This window comes from Apteryx rowi, unplaced genomic scaffold (assembly GCF_003343035.1).
Source record: "Apteryx rowi isolate R43461 unplaced genomic scaffold, aptRow1 scaffold_16, whole genome shotgun sequence".
In the NCBI taxonomy this organism is placed as follows: Eukaryota; Metazoa; Chordata; class Aves; order Apterygiformes; family Apterygidae; genus Apteryx; species Apteryx rowi.
Window position 1 is genome coordinate 4137458 of NW_020447863.1, and position 20064 is coordinate 4157521.

The following is a 20064-nucleotide window of genomic DNA, read 5'->3' on the forward strand; positions in this document are numbered from 1 at the left end:
TAAAGGTAACACAGACAGTGCAGTTGTCATTTGCATTTCATTTTGTAATGCAAATTGGGAGACAATTCACAAACACTTCTCAGTATGTTTTTTGTATTTCCAGGCATAGAAATCGATGTCAGTTTGCCACGTACTCAACCGTGGACACTCAGCCGTGTCCTCGAGGACACTCTCTCCTTAATGCCACTTATTTCACTTTGGTTACTTAAAAAGGGTAAAAAAACTGACATACATGTTTTTGCCTAAGGAAATAAAAAAAGATATATATTCCACCGCATTCACAAAGTAAATTACATACAACATGACTATAAAACTAAAAGAAAGCAATTAATCAACACATTTCTTTTCCTTTTATCTTTACTCTTCAGTGGGTTAAAAGTACCGATGCAGCAAGGCTGGTGGAAGCTGAGTCTCTCAAGGTGAGACTGCCCAGGTGAGCAAATTTATTTCGCTTGGAGACCACTTATTGTCGGGAAAGCCCTAGATCAGCGGTGCGGGAAACCGGTGCTCCTGCAAATATTTGCTAGCCTGAGCTCAAAATCGTACCCAGAAAGTCTCCCATCGCGCACACAGGGTAGGGGGGCTTCCCACTCTGTTCTGGGGCCACCGCACACTGACGGTGCGGAGTTAGCAACATCACGACGGTCACCTGGGCCTCTCTGGGCCCGAGAAACCTGCAAGTGCAAATGGGTGATAACTTAGAGTCAGATACATGGGGAAGGACTGATCAGGGCTGGCACCCGAATATCTGCACTGCCGCTCATCAGTGGAGGAGAGCCAGGATAGGAGGGAGGCAAACAGAAAAGAGGGTGTCCTCCGCTGGGGACAGAGCTCTGGGCTGGGGAGGGAGAGCAGAGACCCGCTCTCCTCTTTGGTTATCGTCAGCGCTGCAACGCAGTGGCCCCGACGCCACGAACGTAGGCACGGTGCAGAAAGCTGCTGCACCCCAAATCGTGCACGGAGCCAAAAAGTTCAAGGGAGGTGAAGCATTTGCTATGGTGTTTTGTGCAGAGCGGATGTTCATCCCACTCCTTGAGTCACTAATCCCCCTTACCTGGGAACATAAAGGGGAAAAAGCGGCCGGGCAGAGCCGGAGGGTTGGCATGCTCCAGACGCAAGGCCGTATGCCCGGCGTGCGCTTTGGAAAGGAGGCACCCCCTTTCCGCTCCCCCGTCCGACTCCGCCGTGGCACTCTGCAGACACGCTCCGCCTGCGGTTTGCAGACAGCGCAGCCCCTCTCACGGGATGGGGTTTCTCAGCGCTCGCTGCCTTTTTGCACATTTTCTAATCGGTTCTAATTTTCAGAAGTGTGCAAGAGACTTAGGCGCAATTGCAATGTAACAAAGATCTGGGATTTTATGATATGAAGATGGTTGAAAGTATTACCCTTCCAGGGTATATGCATATCATTGCACATTCCAGACAGGAAGACAGTTCTGGTGTTTTCCAGGCAGGTTTGGGACCTTTCRGGTTTCCCCTGCTGCTCTGCGGGTCAGAGTAGCACATGCCATAACCTATCATGGAACAAACAAAATGGGACCAGAGCACAATTCTGGATCCCTCTCCTTGTTTTCCAGTGCAAGTGCCAYAGACTCTCCTCCGGACTGGAAGGGGAGGAGGCTTGGAAGGGGAATTGCTGTTGGGATCCTGGTACAAGCCACTAGATGAAGCAAAATGAACTGCTCTGCGAATCACATACTAAAAGCTGCAGTTATTTGCTATCATTACAAAAAATCTGTTATAAATGCAATTTATGGGAYGCTGTTACAAACCATCACTTGTGCAATTACGCATGATTCTGTGAGTACTTCTTTTGTATGCCAGTAGCTACAAGGCCATCCGGTAATGAGCGTGCTGCTACAGACGGACGCAACGGATGGACTGGTGAGAGATCAGAGAAAAACTAAATAAAAGAAGTTTTGAAGAAGAAGTCTAGCAAGAAGGCAGCAGGGACCACTGGGCCCGTCCCGCTTGCGAGGGAACGCGTGCAGAAGGGAGACGCGGTCTGTATACAAACGCTGCATGAGGGCAAGATTGAAGGTGAGCAGAGATCAAACAGGCCTATTGACTGAGAGACAGGACAAGAGGCAGGGGGCTGGAGTGGCAGCGGCAGACACGTGAGTTATATATTAAAGAAATGTTCATCAGAGCAGCTTTGTAATGCGCTGCGCTGCTGGGGAGATCRCAGAACTGCTGAACTATTTCATTAGACAGTTCTCTCTAAGGTTTGGCTTAATGGATCTAATCACTCATAAACCAAAAGCCTCTCAGTTACCACCTGGGAGGATAAGGGAAAGGTGTAAAGATGCTTGGAAGTTTGACCCTCTTGGATTTTGCTGTCCRACTGTTTTTAGAGTTTTTTCATGCTACTCCAAAAGTATCCCAGAGTTCCTGCTGTCTTTAATGGTGGAGACCAAAGAAATGACTGCAGCGTAAAAGGAAGGTGCAGCCTCAAGATCGCTCCATCAGTACAWCCAGGCTCCCACAGGCCACGCGTCCCTTGTGGGGGTGTCTGGAAACACGGTCCCTCTCCAGCCCCAAAACAAGGAGGGGGCRGTGAAGCTCTGGCAGCACAGTCACTCTCTTGTCCCTAAAACGTCAGCCAGTGGCATCAGGGGACAGCTGCTGCTCCCGAAAGGCTGGTGATGGGCGCCCGGGGCTCCAGACATGCTGCAGCTTGGCGTGGCCCAAGCCAACCAGCCCGTAGCTGACCTTCTACGTACCTGAGAACCTCGCTAACGCTGGGTCACCACCCATAGAAAAGGGAGGGAGCCGTAACAGCCTGTTAACTGAGAACTGAGCGCTACCTGCCGAGCAGAGAGCAGGCAAAAGCGATGGTTGCTACCTGCTGCTTTGTGCCTGCAAAATACCTGCACAAAGAAGGATGTTAATAAAAACCACGCGGGCTTGACATTATGAATGAGACAGCTCCCTGAAGGAGATACACCGCAGGTTCCCTTAACTTCTGCAAGTTGACAGTGCTGCTTCCTCCTGGCCGAAGGAGAGGGTGGAAGAGAAGCATCGGTCTCTGTGTTTGTGGCTGACTTTCAAACGTTTTCACACATTTTCAAACCAAGGCAAAGGTCTGGGTGCCTTAGTCGAACAGGAAAGCATGTCCCACAGCAGAGGGAACAGATGGAGTATTTGGTACCTGCCCACAGTGACATAGATCTTCCAAGCCTTCAGAAGAAGTGGTGTTCAGATCCTGTGTTTGATCTGAGTGGCTTTACCTTGGCTGCAAGCTACGCATTAATAGGAAACGGTAATCCAAAGTCTAGGAGGGAGGATTCACCAACTGTTAAAAGAACACCATTTGTGTGGGGAGTAAAAGGTTGTTTTTCTGTGTTTCTGTACCAAGGATGTTACATAATAAGATATTTTGTTAGAAATAGTTATATGATCTTCATCACCAGCTGAACGTCCTGTAAAGAAGTCTAGGGAACATCATCTTTTAGCGTAAAAGGGAACAGTCTGAGTTCTCAGCACACACAAAACGGCTCTATAAATAAATCCAAGGGACTGAGAAGAAAAAATTACAGTAAAGTTCAAATTCATTACACACAGATACAGCATCATCAGCTAAACCATGCACTGGGAGAGGAGAGGAGCAAATTTATAAATTGGATAATATCAGGCTGTCAAATCTCGAGTCAGTCATTTGCTGCCCTTATGGAAAAGTCCTCTAGAATTTAACTGCGAGTTTGTACACCGTTAATGTAATCTCCAAATTCATTAGCAGGGATACAGCAGGCATTTTAAGGCTGGACACTGTATGCTTTGGCAAGGCAGACTGTTCTTTTGTGCAGGTAACAGAGATGTACTATGATCCCCCACTCTGGACTGTGCATACTGACGACTTCCAGCCACAACTATTGCTCCCCCCATCTCCCCTCTTTGCACTCCTCTTCTCGCCTTCACTCTCTATCCCATAATCAGGACAGGCTACGAGCTCCGAGGGACAGAGATGATACTTTCGTGAGTGCTCTGCAAAGCACCTCAAACTATAAAAGAATTATCTTCATCATAACCCTTTTGATATTTTCTCTTTATTAAATTCAACAAGATTTTTCCATAAATGGGCAAAAAACAGGGGTTAAAGTCTTTTGCTGAATGAGAAAGAGAGACTATTTCCTAGCAGGGTTACTAGCACTGTCATTCTCATCAGAGCTTTTTGCACGACTGCCTCTAGGGCAGGCAGCAGTGCTCATATCTGTGGAAAGAGCAGAGCTAATGGGAACAGGCTGCCGGGCCACCCGAGGACATCATCACACGATGAGTCCCAGAGGCAACTCCAGGGAACAAGGCTGGTAGGGAGAAGGTGCAATGTCTTGACAGGGTACAGCTTTGTTGGTAAATGAAACAAAGTGAGCAAACTGTACTTACCGCAATCTCTGTTACTAAAATATCAGTAATACTTCCCAACACTGTTACAAAATCAAAGACATTCCAGGCATCTCGGAAATAATTCTGCCAAATGAAAACACAAGGGGAATAGAGGGATCCAGAAGTTATTTTCTTTTTGCAAAGCAATGTTTTGTTTGCTTCTTTTAAATGCGCATCGTGAAATACAAGTATTTCATGTAAAGAGGAAACAGTTGAAAGTAAATGAGGAAGGAACATACCAGCACACCAAAGGCAATGATCTTCAGCACACATTCCATTGAAAACATGGATGTAAACACAATATTCAGGCATTTCAACATTTCTTCATATGCTTCTGGAGCATCATAGAACTAAACCAGGACGGAAGAAAGGCTGTTACTGGAAGATCACTTATGATGACAGAATAAAATGTTCCCAGATGACCTGCCTGACTGCAAGACTCCTGCCCATTTTAGTGCTGGATTCTGTGCTCACTTTAAGCAAGACTTTGGTTTACAACACGACTATCCATGCCACTCCAGAGGCACACCGTTGCCTACATGTTATCCTAATTGGGCAGCTGGGGATTCCCCTAGCACTGGGACACTGTTGCTGGTACATATCTCCCTGCAAGCACAAAGTGGACAAGGAGGTAGGAAGGGCATTTTCAGACACTGACGAGAAGCGCAGAACTGTGTTACTGTGTTGTGTGCCAGCAAACCCTAGGAGTATGGTGACCCCTTGACTGTAAAGATACTCTAAGTTCGGCATGGGTTAGCATGGGAGCGCATCCACAATATCCAGCCATTTCCATCTCTTCCTTTTGGGCACTGTGGAACATGTTCCAGAAGCTTGACACTGCCGCAAATCTGTGTAATTTCACTGACACTGCTGGATTTAGAGCATCCCCGAGCAGTGAAGCTCCAGGCTTTTAGAGCACTGAGTTTCAGTCCTGCCGGCAACAAGCTGAAGGGAGCATGAGCAAATCCAGTGCTGAGCAGGGCAGTCCCATCTGCAGTGTTTCAGCACAACTAAGCCATCTGCCTGTGGGGACCAAAGGAATCCCACAAGGGCTCTAAAAGTGACGTTAATAAGGTTAGAAGTGACAGTTGCTCCTCTCGGTCCCCCCGGCTCTCAGGTGTGGAGTACAAAGCCTCCACAACAACCACCACATTCGCTAGCCCGAAGGTACGAAGATTCAGTAACAGYCCACTAACCTTCATCATCAGAACAATAGTATTGAGTGCAATCATGACCATGATAAAATACTCAAAGGGAGGGGACACCACAAATTTCCACATCTTGTACTGAAAAGATTGCTTGTTCTGAGGCATGTAGCGGGTCAGTGGCTTGGCACTTATGGCGAAGTCTATGCAGGCCCTCTACAAAACAAAAATGGGATGAGAAGAATACAAAAAAGGGCTGGCATCCTCTATCAGTCAGGATATYGCCGGGAGAACGAGGGGAGCATTTAGTGGAGGAGGCTATTTCTAAGTGTTTCTCACACACAACGCAAGTACTGACTACTACTGTAGAATATAGAACATGATCCCCAAAGTGTGGTCGCTTTTGGACACTCCCTGAAACATCCAACCACACCAGACTCCTATGACCCCCTGCAGTCCTAGGAGACAGCCTTTCTTCACAGTCTAGCTCCCGGTAGGTCCTGATCCCTTCCTACTTAAGGAAGTGAGTTTTAAATCTACAGGCTTACTTCAGAAAACAGTCTGCTGATTCATCCTGGTAGGTAATTCTAGAAACTGAAACTGGAGAATTAGTAAAAATGTTATCTGTGCTTAAAAAAAGTATTGCGTGAAAGTACGTGAGTTTCACACAGCAAAAACGGTCCAGCTAACAACTTCTATGAAATGTGAACTGAACTCATCTGATAAATTATCCAACAAATATTGCTGAGTGACTCTCAAAGACACCCTTAGTTGGTAATTTCTGTTCACATTATTATGGGTAGAAAAGTGCATAGCAMAGTGGTTTCTACCCATAAGAAGTTCTGATTCTGAAACATTTTCTCATCTTGGACTGAGATAAGAAGTCAAAATCTCAAGATTTTTCCTACTGCAAATCTCAAGAATCATCTCCAAACATTAGGCTTTGATTTTGGACAAACAATGCACTAATGAATCACTGATTAAAGTCATCTCTTTTAATCAAAAATCAGGTTCCAGTTTCAAAATAAATGCAAAGAGATGGCTCTCACACAGCAGGTAGTTGAAGCTGTGGAACCCTGGACAAAGGTTGTGGTAGATGCTAAAAATCTACATGGATTCAAGATGAAACTGGATATATCTGTGGAAGATGCACACACAGATGACTACTAACTACAGTGGAACCATATCCAACTCAGGAGGTTCCTGAGCTGAAAATGACAGCATTTGCAGGAGTACCAAAGGAAAGCATTATTCATGCTTGCCTTGTTCTTACACCCTTCCTAAGACATCTACTTGTGGCTGCTGTCAGGAGGACACTGGCTTAGGCAGGCACTAAAATAGCCTAGTTAGAGGAGCTTTCCTTGGGCTAGCAGTAACAATTGTATTTCAATTTTACTTCTGATGACTGGCCACTAAAAAACCAAACTTTTCTGTCTCTCTTTCACAGATACATGCTTGAGCTAACATGCAACCCACTCTTCATTTTGAAGTAGAGGTGCGGTCCACAGCAATATGTGATAGTGCTTAGCTGAAGTACAGCATTGAGGGAGCCTCACTGGTTTCATTTCTATGTCAAAGAAGAAGCAGTCCGTAATTTCTTTGGTCTCTAAGTTGCTTTAGATTTCACCTTCAACCCATCTTGCCACACACCCAGTGGTAACACAGTATTTTAGTCTCCCTCTCAGATAACAATTGCTCTACAGCATCTCATGGCCTGGGAGGGATGAGAAGTAAAATTCCACCAGTATCAAGCAGTCCGAACCCCYAGATGCTAACTCCCATGGCTGCTAAATTCAGAAGACTTGGGTACCTCATTTTTCTCTAGGCTGCATTCTGACATCACTTTATCTCCTTGCTCTTGGAAGGTGATGATGATTAACGCCACAAAGATGTTCACAAAGAAAAAAGGGAAGACAACAAAATACACCACGTAAAAGATAGACATTTCCATTCGGTAGCCAGGGCTGGGACCCTGTTCCTCATAGGTAGCATCCACTGAGTGCTTCAGCACGCTGCAACCAAGCGCAAAGAGAGAAGAAAAGTCAATGAAATCAGTGTGAAGTACCAATGATACCCTGATAGTCACTCACTGGCCTTCACCCATGTGGAGGGTTTTCCACATATACTCAGGTCAAACTCAATCCCATTTCTGCAGCTGGGAAGAAGTTTTCCTTGAGCATATATTTAGGGAAACCCTTTCTCTTTTCACCATTCGGCAGAATGATGCAGATTTGCTACATACAGATCCACATATCCATTCTGGTCAAGTGAAGGGGAGAGGATATAGTTAGATCTGGCTTCTCTTCTTCTCTGGCCAATGTGGATGAAATAAAAGTGTAAAAAGAAAGGTGCAGATGGTCTCTGAGTAGCCTAGGGAACACAGTGAGGGACTGGAGAAGGGAGACTGATGTTACAGGTTCTATTCTTTATTTTAGTAAAAATCTGAACATGGAGCACAGGAAAGGCCTGCCACRTGGAAATCACTGACTGTGAATTCTAATTACGCATTGCAGCTGAAAAGCCTGCCAAAATAAAGTCTTACGCTGAACAGTAAATACAATTCTTGGCTCAAATGCCTAGTATACTTTCAGCATAGGTCACAATACTTTTTCCCTTGTTTTCTTACATTATCATTATCCATGTTACAGTTAAGAAAGTAGTGAGAGTCCAAAAGACAGGAGCAAGTAGGCTAATAAGTACTGAAAACTGCCTAAGAAGCACCACTGTGCAAGCTCAGAGGAACGCTGAGAAAAATGCACAGTCCTGCCCACTGATTCACCCTATAATCACACAAGGGACACCAGAAGCTTAGCTGATAAAAGACTATCCTTCTCTCACAGGTAACCTATTGTTTACCTGTCCCTCAGAGCTGTGCAAAGTTACCATTACTGCTGAGTTAAATTACTGACCCTATCCATCCAATGTACTCACGTTGGCCACCCTTCTCCTGTGGAGACTGTGAAAAGCGTTAGCAGAGCCCAGAGCACGTTGTCATAGTGAAACTCATATTTTTTCCATTCCCTGGGCTGCGCCTCCACTTCATTTTTTTCGTAATCGAGGTACTGACCCCTAGGAAGAACAGAGATTCAGACCAAACGAGAGAGTTGCACCTAATCAGCCATTTATCATTATTCACCAAAGAGCATCTTGAAGCCCCGGTAACAGCCCAGAGTTTGATTGTGCTACGTTTTGCACAAACAAATTAAGAGACAGCCCATAGGTTTATAACATAAGTAGAGGCTAGAGGAGCCACAGGAATTGTACCTCAAGTCTATACATGAAAGAAATTTTAATCAGGACATTCATTCATTAGACAAAGCTGGCAATTAACAGCATGGTAGTCCTCAGGCTGTCTGACCTAACAAAAAAACACGTAGTTTGATGGGGAAAGTTCTCTGGATCCTACTTCAAAGTTATAACTTCAAAATTGGTCTTGAGAGGCAGAGGGTGGGAGAGAGTTCCCTTCTGACCTAAATTATTCTATAATTCTATGTTTCTTTCTGTAATAAATCTGCTTTATTGCAAGGAAGAACTGCAGTGAAACCCTCCATCACCACCGCAAGCAAGGTGCCTGTCACAGATGAGCCCTGCACTTGCAGGGCTGGCAGAAGAGGGTCTGTTGAGGCAGGCAGACCTTAACAGCACTGAGGACTGCCACTCAGGAGCCAAGGAAAAAGGCAAGCAGGAAAGACACACATTGTGGTGGATAAAACACCTTGACAGGCAGCTGGAAAGGACAAAGCAAGCCAGTAACCGGGCATGATAGGGCTTTTAAGGTATTCAGACGCTGTCCCCTTCTGGAGCTGATTAGGAGTTCTTTAACCTCCTACTGACTCATTCTTAATTATTTATTCATGCTATTTTTCTAATTTACATAAGCTTTAAAAATCAAGGCAGCAGGTATAAAGAGGAGTCATCCACCCCTTCAGAAACACCTCCTGTGTTCAACCCTCAACACACAATGAGCCCTGCCCAAGAAATACAGCCTGCCCTCCTGTATCATTAAGCATTTGAGTAAGCATTTGCTAGATTGCAGCCATAAATGATTAAACTATTAAAGTAACAAAAGGGAAAATTCACTTCTAGGGTAGTTCTGCTGAAGCAGTCATCTTACTGGAAACTCATCAAACTCAGCAAAAACCCTAATGAAGCAACTTTGGGCCAGTCAGGCGAGCTACTGCTACGAAAGGAAATCCGAATTTCCGTCCGGCAGCCCCTGCCCACCGTGGTAGTACCTGCAGTCCTTTTCCAGCTCCTTCGACTCATCGGTGCAGTAGAAGAATCTGCCTTTGAAGAGTTGCACAGCAATGACAGCAAAAATGAACATGAACAGCATGTAAACTATCAGGATATTGAGGACGTTCTTCAGGGAATTCACCACGCAGTCAAAGACAGCCTGCGAGCGAGGGGGGAACAGAGAGAAGGGTTAAGGCGTCCAGAGAAAGGGAACGCGCATGCATGCACGACCTGGGCGCCCAACATCTAACTACACTTGGGAGTAATTACCCAACTTACTACCAGCACACGGTTTCAACTTGCACACCAAGCATTTGTGCATACTCTGGCTGTGAGAAATAACTCCGGGTTGCTATAGCTTCAGGCTTTCTCGTGCGAGCTTGCGCCACTGAATTCTACGGTGCTGCCCATAAAATTCGCAAAGATGATTGCCACTTGTCTAGATAAAGGTTAATCCTAAGCAAATATTTTCATGGCCAACTAACGGAATGAAAAACATACTTGTGTTTAATTTATTCCCAGTGGATAGGGGAAAGCCTCATCAAATATGTTACTTAGTGACCATTATTTGAACTGGTTGAATAATGAGAAAAAATACCAGATACAAAACAAGCAAATGCTTTGAATAGTATTTTTCTAATGAAGTGCCTATCAAAATTAATTGTGAATAACACAGTCAGCACATGTCACTAGTGAACTGTCTGCAGATAACTTCTCAAATACATTTATTACTTGGTTATTAGTCACTGATTCATTGTTACAAGTAATTTTCCAGTTTAATTTTAGTCTGAGAAGTTTGTCATAATAGAAACGTGAGCAGCGTTACTGACTGAACATGAGGTTTGTACAATACTGTTTCTGTTTCTCTGTATGGAAGTGAATAATTCACAGAATTGCATTCCTGATGTAACCCAGAAATCCTGAATTAAACACCGGAAATATCTCTAATTACCCTATTAATCTTGCTGTTTGCTGCACACAAAAATTGCATCCAGGAAAAAATGATAAAGGATTTTGAAGATACACCATGTGAATGACTTCTGCTTCACATAGAGATTTCTGAATACTCCTTTAGAAATGGTAAAATTATTCTGTAAAATAGCTTGAAAATAAAGAATACATTCAATAAAAAGCAAATGCTCTGCCTTCTGCAGTAGGATAGAGCTACTATTGATGATTTTTTGACTCAAGAATTGTGCATTTCAAATTTCCAAACAATAAAGACAATTTTCTACATTGTTCAATATTATTCTTCCTTATCTTTTGTGATGAATTTAGTACACATGAAGATGCATGGAATGAAAATTACTTGAGCATGAATTGTGGGTAGGGACAAAAGCAAATCTTAGTAATAACTGACCCTGATTTTTATGTTGCCTTATGTGAAAACAAGAATTTGACAGACATAGTTTCACTAATGCAAAAGCACCCATCTTTCCCCTGCCATCTCACATAGAAAAGAGCCTGAAAGCCCTGCTGTTACATGAAGACATTCTCCAAGAACTCAGAGTTCCCAGAACTCCGAGATGATTTAATTCTGTAACTTCTTCCACTTTCTTCAGGGGCTGGCTGTATCTCAAAGAATTCTCGAATTGGTGTTGAATAAGTAACCACAGGCCATCACATTTATTTTACTTTGTAAGTTGGTATTCTAGACATGAAAGAGTACTGCTATAAAACCCTGCAGTATATATTCTTTAACAGAAAAGATGAACAGATTGAAATTCCTCATAGAGCAATGACGTTTTTCTTTAGACTGTGGAAAATCTTGCAATATTCATATTAAGCTGAGTAGTGAAAGTCAAATACTCCAAAGTCTATTTTTTCACGTATCATTTTTAAGGACATCGCATTTATATACTCTAATTTAATTTATATGCAGATTTTTTTCTTTTCTTTTTTTAGAAGTTTGATTTTAATGTGTATTCACAATTATTCATAAAATTGCATACAATGCTTGTGAAGGAAACGAGTTTGACATTCATTAAACATCTGCACAACTATTTTTATAAATCTGGCAAAGAGATTAATTGCAACAAAACAAAAGGAACAGAATTAACTTGGACTGAGTTTACTCAAGCCAGCTCTCACTCAGGTCGGTTGCAAATCTCCAGAGAAGGAAACATTTGTGGTTAGTCTCTAACCTTTAGTTTTGGCAGCCGTTTAATGGTCTTCAGCGGTCTTAGGACCCGCAGCACTCGCAGCGACTTGATTGTGTTGATGTCCTTGCCTTTGGTTCCTCTGCAAGGGGGAAAAGGCACAAGAACAACAGAGGGAATTGTTGGGTTCTCAGGTCGCTCACTAAAATGCCTACAGATACCCAAGGTTCTACAAGTCTGGGGTTGCCACCTCACCAGGGACGCACGTGGTACTCGTGAGGGCTGCAGATCAGCACCCAGGTAAGAGTCATGGCAGTCGTGATGCAGAAGGGAAGCTGTGGGCAGTTGCCTGTGCTCTGCAGCCTCAGTTCCCTTCCCAGCTATTCCCAACGTGCCACCAAGGAGCTGGTGACCTTCCTCCCCCAGACAATAATCACAGCCGGGGTAAAAGCACACATCAGCTGCAGCTGCCAGGGCAAGAGCTGTGGCCTGTTCATCCCAACCATGGCCTGGAGTAGGGAGAAAGACACACTGGGCTCTCATCCCTCCTTCCTCACCTCTGTAAGGTGAGGTGAGGAAGACATTTCTCTGGGTGCTTCTTGCCCTTCTCTGGCATGGAAGTTGTGTCTAGAAAAGCAGGCAGTGACTCAGAGGAAGGGGCCCCTCCGTGGGTGAAGGGACAGCCCTCTTCCTCTGACCAAGGCCAGCTTTCCATTTCTGCATTTTGCACACCCTACCATCATCCTCAGGCCTCTGCCGGAAGGCATGCCACCAAACCCATGCTGGACCATGTAATATGAGGCATATTACATGCCTGAAACAGCACTAGTGCACCTTCCCAGTTACACATGCAGATGCAGTAAGACACATTTTACTTTCAGTTTTTGTTAAAACTACGTGTGAGACATGAGACCATTCCTCTTGTTACCATTATGAGGTTAAAGGGGAAGGTTAGAGTTTCTTTCCAAGTGCACTTCCAAAATAAACAAAAAAATTATTATTTTTTCCTCAAAGACACAGTTGCATCTTCTTTCAACCCAACAGCAAAACAATGGCATTCCCCTTCATTTAGTGGGAGGTGAAAAATGGGATGAAAACCTTTAACAGACTTTTATTCATGGCTACAGGCTTGGGTCTGAGGCTGTACTGAAGTAACGAAGGTATGAATGAATGAATCGTATGTTGAGCAGATGCTGAAATACCTCCTCTTCTACCCTCTTCCAGTTTGCTAAACAAGGTTCATCTTTCCAGCAGGAAAGCAATAAAATCATGATCCTAGAGACGCCAAAGAGGTATGCACAGACAGTGRAGTGCAAAGTCTCACCCATTCCTCCCTAGCAGCCAGGCAGCCCTATATAAAGGATGGGCACCTAAAGGGAAGGGAACAGCCCTGCCTTCGCAGCTGACTGACCTAGCTGAGCCCAGGAAGATGTCTTTTTGCTCGTAAAAGACTAATAATTCAATACTAAAGAGCAATCAGGAGGCAACTTTTGGTCAAAACCAGCTAGGCTGGATTGCAGTCTGCAACCTAGAAACACACATTCCCGTCTCATCCCCAGCCTTTTTTTCTAGAGTTTCTCTAGTTACCCATCACTGTAGCTGCTCTGAAACGCAATCATCAGTGAGATGTAAGGAATTTTTGGAAGGCTCTAGGTTGTATCCTAACCACCTCTACATATAATAAAACTTACTTTTGTACATGATTTAATAGAAGTGGAGGAGAGGGGAAATGGGATGGAGATTCGTGTGTCCTCTCCCTGTCTGGTCTTTCAGGGCAGTGTTAGAGCCAGTTTAATCAGCTGTAGTCGGAATCTGACTCTGTTCGTACTGCTGTAAATCCAAGCAGTTCTCATGGAGTTACAATGGCATAAAACTGATGTGGAAAGGTTATAGGCAGAGAATCCAAGTGCTGATGGACTGTCAAGGTCCAGCACTACCATTTGGGGACAATAGCTCAGCCATAGGTTGACAAAGCCATCACAGCTCCACGGGCAATGTCACAGACTGCAAGGCTGTGCAACCACTCTGCAGCTGGGTTATCGTCCAGAGACTCAATGCTAATGAAGTCGTACCTATCTACGCGCAGATGGGAGCTAGACCCTTCAAACTCCCTCTGCAGAGTAATCCCTACGCAAACACAAAAGCAGCAAAGCAATCAGACAATACAGTCTGCAAATCAATTTTGCAATGTAGGGAAAAACACAGAGGCAGACCAGAACTTTTTTTTTTTTTTTTTTTTTTTTAAGTGCATTGCTCAGGAGAGTTAATGTGTTAATAACTACTCCTTGGTGAATTAGGTCTCCAAGAGAGTCACCTCCAACTTCTCAAAGAGAAGAAATCCTATGACTAATAGGGCACTGTCTCCACTATTCACCTGGCAGAAGATTTCGCAGCAGCGGTGCCAATGCGTGGCTGCAGCTTTGCATCCCTGGCTGCTGACTATCCCCTCTTACTTGGACTAATCACTTATGCTTCAAGGGGAAGAGTGCAGGTCTCTAGCAATAAGAGGAACATGTTTGACCTTTGCACGTGTCCCAGCAAAGAGCAACCCCCATAGGGTGCTCTGACTGTTTGGCTCAGAGAAAGCCAGGAAAAATCCCCTTTGGCAGCACTAGAAAAAAGATGAGAGAGTCGCTCCTTCCGCTTCTAGCTGACTCAAAAGCAGGTTTTTCAGAGGAAAAGAACACATTTTATCCCTGTGCTTGAGGCCCATTGGCTTTGTATTCAACTATGCCAATGACAGTGGCTGCTTCTCTCGTGACAAATGGCTACAGGCAGCACGAAGTTTCCAACATGCCAACAAAGAAGCCAGTGAAGATCTAAGTGGATAAAACTCATGGTCTGAAAATATTTTGGGCCTCACCCTGCTTCTGCTGACAGCTGAGATAAAATCACACCAGTCCAATGGGAGGGTGAGGGGTCTGATCCGTCTTTCTTACAGAAGGAAGTATAGGAGATTAACATTTAACAAGCTAGAGGAAAAGGCTCAACCTGTAACTCAGGCTGCAGCCACGGACGATTAACCTTGGTGCCTATGGAAGAGCAACACACTGATGTCTGGAGGAGGCACGAACCCAGTGGGAGACATCAGCAGGAGCCAGCCACAGCCCGGCGCTGCCTGGCGGGGCCGGCTCTGGTGAGCTGCCAGGAGCTCAGGGGTTTAACCAATTAGCAAGAAAAGCAGCAGGCAGCAGCCCCTGCCTCAGCTCTGGGGAGAAAGACGGCCTTCAGAGAAGGGCGGCTGGTTCACTTGGCAGGTGCTGGCATCATGTGCTGCTCCTGAGGAGGGCGGACAGGAGCAGGGAGAGGGAGGTCGAAGCCTGTCTGGCCTCGCACATCTATTACAATTCAGCAACAGTGTCAATGGACGACCTTTGCTGCTGGTTCATAATATGCTAAATCAGCCCGAATGCTCTCAGGATTGATTTAATGCCGCAGAAGAGCTGTCATATATCTAAAAGAAATAATTTTCAATTTGCATTAAAGACCCTTTAATCTGTTTCAGAAGAAGGAGCCACAGCAAGCATAGCTTCTACTGGCTCTCGCTTTAGGTTTTAGTATACCTGAAGATCCAGCTCATGTTTGCCTTTGCGTATCTGCTCTCACATCACCAACTCCTGGCAAGCAAAGATCATGCTACGGTCACCGTCACCATCTCCTTGCCACCTCGAGCAGGGTCAGCCAGACTGGCAGCCCCCAAACTGCACCTACTCCTCAGACCACTCCGTCTGCTCCTCACGAATGCCATGGCTGCAAACCACACRGCGCGATAGGCAATTTGTTAAGGGAGGAAAGCAGCAAGAAAGAAGAAGAAGGGAAAATAGGTTGCCACCTCGCTACTCAGTCTGCCAGCCAGCTCGATCATGGGGCTGATGGTCAACCAGCATGGGTGCCACCTCCCGGGCTGCCTCACTGGCTCCTGCTCCCTCAAAGGCCAAGCAAATCAATCAGCTTGCTCCATGTTGTCCAGACACTTGGGGGTTTTACTGGGTGAGGAAGGTAGGGCAGAAAGCAGTGTAGAGGTAGGGGCTAAGGACATAGGGGTAAGAAAAGACTGAAGGTGGGAGGATTAAGGGATGTATGGTTGGGGCAGAAGGAGGAAAAAAAAATAGTATGTAGGAGGTAGGGACACCTTGGCCCAGAAATATATTCAATTCTCAATCATTTGGGGGCAAATTTCTGGTCATGGCCCAGTTTAGCAGCACAGTCACTTTCGGGTAGCAACCGAACTAAGAAACTGTGACAGTCCTATCTGGTTTCAGGCAGAACCACAGAATATTCTGCACTGTGTCTTCTGGTACTCCTCATTCCAGGAGATCTAAAAACCTATTCAGCAGCTACATGCTGTGCTAAATAACAGTTGAACTAATAAGGCCTCCGGGAAGCGAAGCTCCAGAGATGGGAACAGAGATACTTCCTGGCTCTGAAGGAGCTTGCTTGGGTCTTACAGGGCTGGCTCCAAGCCTGAAGCAATAACCTCCATGGACTCCAGACTTCCAGGAAGGTCAAACAGACCTACTGGGGGCCAATGAAGAGACAGGGCAGAGCAAATCTTCTTTCCTGGGTGTATGAAAGGCGGCGCTGTTCTTCTCTCGCACAGAAGAGGATGCAGATCACTGCATGGGGAGCTTCAAACCAAAGGGAAGACAGCTCCAGTCCTTTAAAATTCCTTCTGCCTGAAAGAAGGATACTAAGAAGGGTTGATATGATTTTTTCTTCTTGCAAGCACCTAAGCAAATAGAGAGCATGAGCTGATTAAAAGTTAATGGGCTTTATGATCTAAGTCATACAGAGAATTTTAAAAATCATACATATTTCTTCTCACAGTTAGATTCTTGCTACAGGAGAAAGCTTTTTCAAAGGACTGGTACTAAGAACTAGAGCAAGGCAAACTGCATTTTGATTAAATATACCTTTTCCAACTAGTCCAGTGTGTCAAATAAAACCTATAAAAAATGTTTGTTTTTTTGAAGAGGCCTATCCCCTCCCCTTTTCTTTTACACCACTCTAGTATAAAGCTAAATGCCCCAAAATAAGAGGTCCAGATAGAATTAGGATTCAGCCAAAARGTGTATATGAGTACACATTTGACCAGAAAAGTCCTAACTGCATATTTCTCACCACAAAAATAAATTGGTATGGAAGGAAGTTCTTAGCTGAACTGCAGAATGACAGATGGCAAACAGAAGCCTTGTGACTGAAAAAAAACACAAGGAAAATAGAAAAATTGCATTAGGTCAATTCTGCTTGCATTAGGCCAGTTCTGTTTTTCCCGGGGCAGTTTGCTGCTCATTTATTCAAAACAAACAAACAAAAAATTAAGAGCACTTTGTTTGGCCTTTTTCCCTTTAATAAATAAATGATCCTTTAAAAAAATTAATAGTTTTTTAAAACGGAAGCTTCTTGTTTCTGTTTCTCCTGCCAGCAGCTCTGATTTCACATACATGGGCCTCTTAGAGTCAGAACATTAAATATTCAGAGCCGGGTGGAGTCAGAGTCTTCCGCGATYGCCTGAAATCCCTAAGGCAGAAAGCGGATTCCTCCATGGCAGTGTAAATGAGGTCACTCAGTTCTGCCCGAGTGCGGCGCTACCCTCTTCCAGGGGCTAAATGAGATGGAAGAAAGAAACGGGCACCCAATTTCTTGGACCACAAAGACCTTTCTTTCAGCCCCTCTCAGCGCATTGCAGTTATCTTTGGTGGTAAAGCCCGTTGGAGCTCCTGCCCCGCGCGGGACACCGCGGCTCGGCCAGGCGACCCTCCTCACTCCCCGCAGGAGAACCTGGCTCTGCCCCAGCGACAGAACTGCCACGACCCAGCAGAAGGTGAAAGGCAACTTCTGCTACCTCCTTCATTAGCAGTTCCCTCCGCCAAGCGCCAAGCTCTCGACACCCTGTTTCCACCCTTTTTGATCGGTACCTATCTGTTTATCATAGTTTCTGACTTTCGGTCAAGTACAGCAATCGTCACCTGGCTTTCTAGTCTGCTTCTCTCCGCTGTTGAAAGGAAGTTGGGATGAATGAGAACTGTTAAGGGAAAATACATTCCACTGAATAATGAGCAATAAAGGGACAAAGGAGTCAATGCGATGGGTGTAACATGGTTCATTTCCACAGTGGCAAGTGTGTGTACACACATTTGACAGGCATAACAGTGCAGCGAGAGACAGGAATAACGTATTACCCCATGAAACTCCTAGAGAGATTCCAGCAAGAAGAAGACAAAGAAAGAGCAAAGTCAATGACAAACAGAAACATAAGGCTATACAGTGTACCCCATGCACATACAGTTATGTGCTGGCAAATAATCCCATCCCCTGTCCCGCACCCACCAACTCAATGTTCATAAAATAAAATAGCAAGAAAGCAACTATACGGCATATACCCACACATGCCCCGACATTACATTAGCCCTTYGACTGACAAGTAGACAGTACAAATATACTTTCATCCTACTGACACTTTGGGAGGTAAATAACTTCTGTTTGGAAAATGCTATGAAAATCATGGATTTTTTTTCAAATACCAGTGTGAAATTCCATACATCTCAGCTACTTTGCTATTGTTGAGAATATAAAAAAGCAATCTCTCTACTCCTATCCATCAACTATTGCTATTATACAAGTAGATTTTATGCTTGGAATTGGTAAATTTTGATGACAAATGTACTACCTTGCCTTAAGCTTCTCTATTTCCCATTCCCTGAAGACTAAAACAAGTCTATATGTTTGCGGCATGTTTATCTATCTCTAGAAAAAGAAAGGTATTTCACTTTGAAATACACTGCTATATGGAAGACATAATTTTATTATTGTCATAAGTATTACTAATCTTTCTAGCATGTCATTGGGGACCTTGCTTTAAAAAATGTTTTTTCAATTACAGTCAAGCAGAAAATACCTTCTGAAGAGTTACAGGCAGAAGGTAGGCTGATATCTGGTTTGCAAGGTTGAGGTGAATTTTATGTACCTTGCAACAACAACTTATACCATCATCTGCCTAAACAAATACAGATTGTTGCAATGTTCCTGATGCCAATATTTCAGGGAGGTCTGGTTTTACTAGATTTTGAGTGATATGTCTATTCAGCAAGAAATTAATTCAGATCACYTTTACTGGACACCAACGAGGTCAAGAACATTCAGGTAGTGAATTAAATCACACTGGTTGAAGGGTAATCATGGATTCTTGCAAACAGAAACTGGCAACTGCCACACTAAATACATTTTTACAGTAACACTGATGATGAGAGACAGGACTCTAGTATTTGCTAGCAAAAATCCCACCAACAAAACACAAAGATTACCCAGCTCTTTCACCAAAAGCTCGTTTTCAGGATAATCAAAACTCAACAGGCTCAGTGTCCATCTGGTTTGACCAAACAGTGAGCTGGGCTAAAGGACGTGACTATCTAAATTTCATCTGAGCAGTCTGAGGCTTCAAGTATTCAGAACTGGACTTGCAGGCACCGAGAGCAAGTCGTCGTGTACGAATGACTGCATTTCCTGCTTTAATTTTAGACTAGAGATACTACAACTATTCTCTGAATTGCATGCCAGCACTCACACTGCCAGATGAAATATGGACACGTAGCAGAGGTTACAGTCATAATAAACATCTYAGAAGAAATTCAAATTTTTCCAAGCCTCAGAAATAAGTTTGACTCGCTTTTAATCCRGGAGGTAGTAAATAGGCAGGTTTTACTCATTCATTTTCCATAAATCCCTGCTCAGTACTTACTCAAAGAGCATGTAAAATAGAAACAGCTTGGGGCATGTTATTACGAAGCACAGTCAGGGGATGTAAAAGGAATTCATATAGAGGCTGAYGAGGTGCTGTTAGAAATTCATGACCCAATGTGAGCAATGGAAATCCTGAGCACAAAAAGACTCCAAAGGATTAAAAATCATTCCTTTTAATCAATAACTTGCCCAAAAGAAATTCATGTTCAAAGAGAAGACATTTTAAAGGCCTTCCCTGGTGTTTGTTCAGAGCAGCTCTGAACGGCTGACTAAACACCCCTTCGCCCAGTCTGCCTTGGTAGTCTGAATTCCTAATGGAAAAGGGTTTGGGAAATTCAGAGCGGACCACAGACTTTAGGCAATATTGCTTTGAAAAGTAATACTTGTGACTAACATTATTTTACTTTTATATCTCTCTTCAATTCTAGGGAGCTTTTTTTTTTTTTTTTTTTTTTTTTTTT

At 44.2% G+C, this 20064-nt stretch overlaps 1 protein-coding gene across 1 annotated transcript in view; it reads right to left on the bottom strand.

The window, feature by feature from the left end:
• The window catches only part of CACNA1B (calcium voltage-gated channel subunit alpha1 B), a 315999-nt gene that overhangs the window by 52459 nt on the left and 243476 nt on the right, over positions 1–20064 (bottom strand). Inside the window, exons 26-32 of the mRNA XM_026059653.1 lie at positions 11909–12005; positions 9764–9924; positions 8460–8597; positions 7339–7540; positions 5580–5744; positions 4623–4733; positions 4384–4467 (exon numbers count right to left, since the gene is read on the bottom strand). Coding sequence (XP_025915438.1) covers positions 4384–4467; positions 4623–4733; positions 5580–5744; positions 7339–7540; positions 8460–8597; positions 9764–9924; positions 11909–12005 — 958 coding nt within the window. The remainder of the gene's footprint in view (positions 1–4383; positions 4468–4622; positions 4734–5579; positions 5745–7338; positions 7541–8459; positions 8598–9763; positions 9925–11908; positions 12006–20064) is intronic.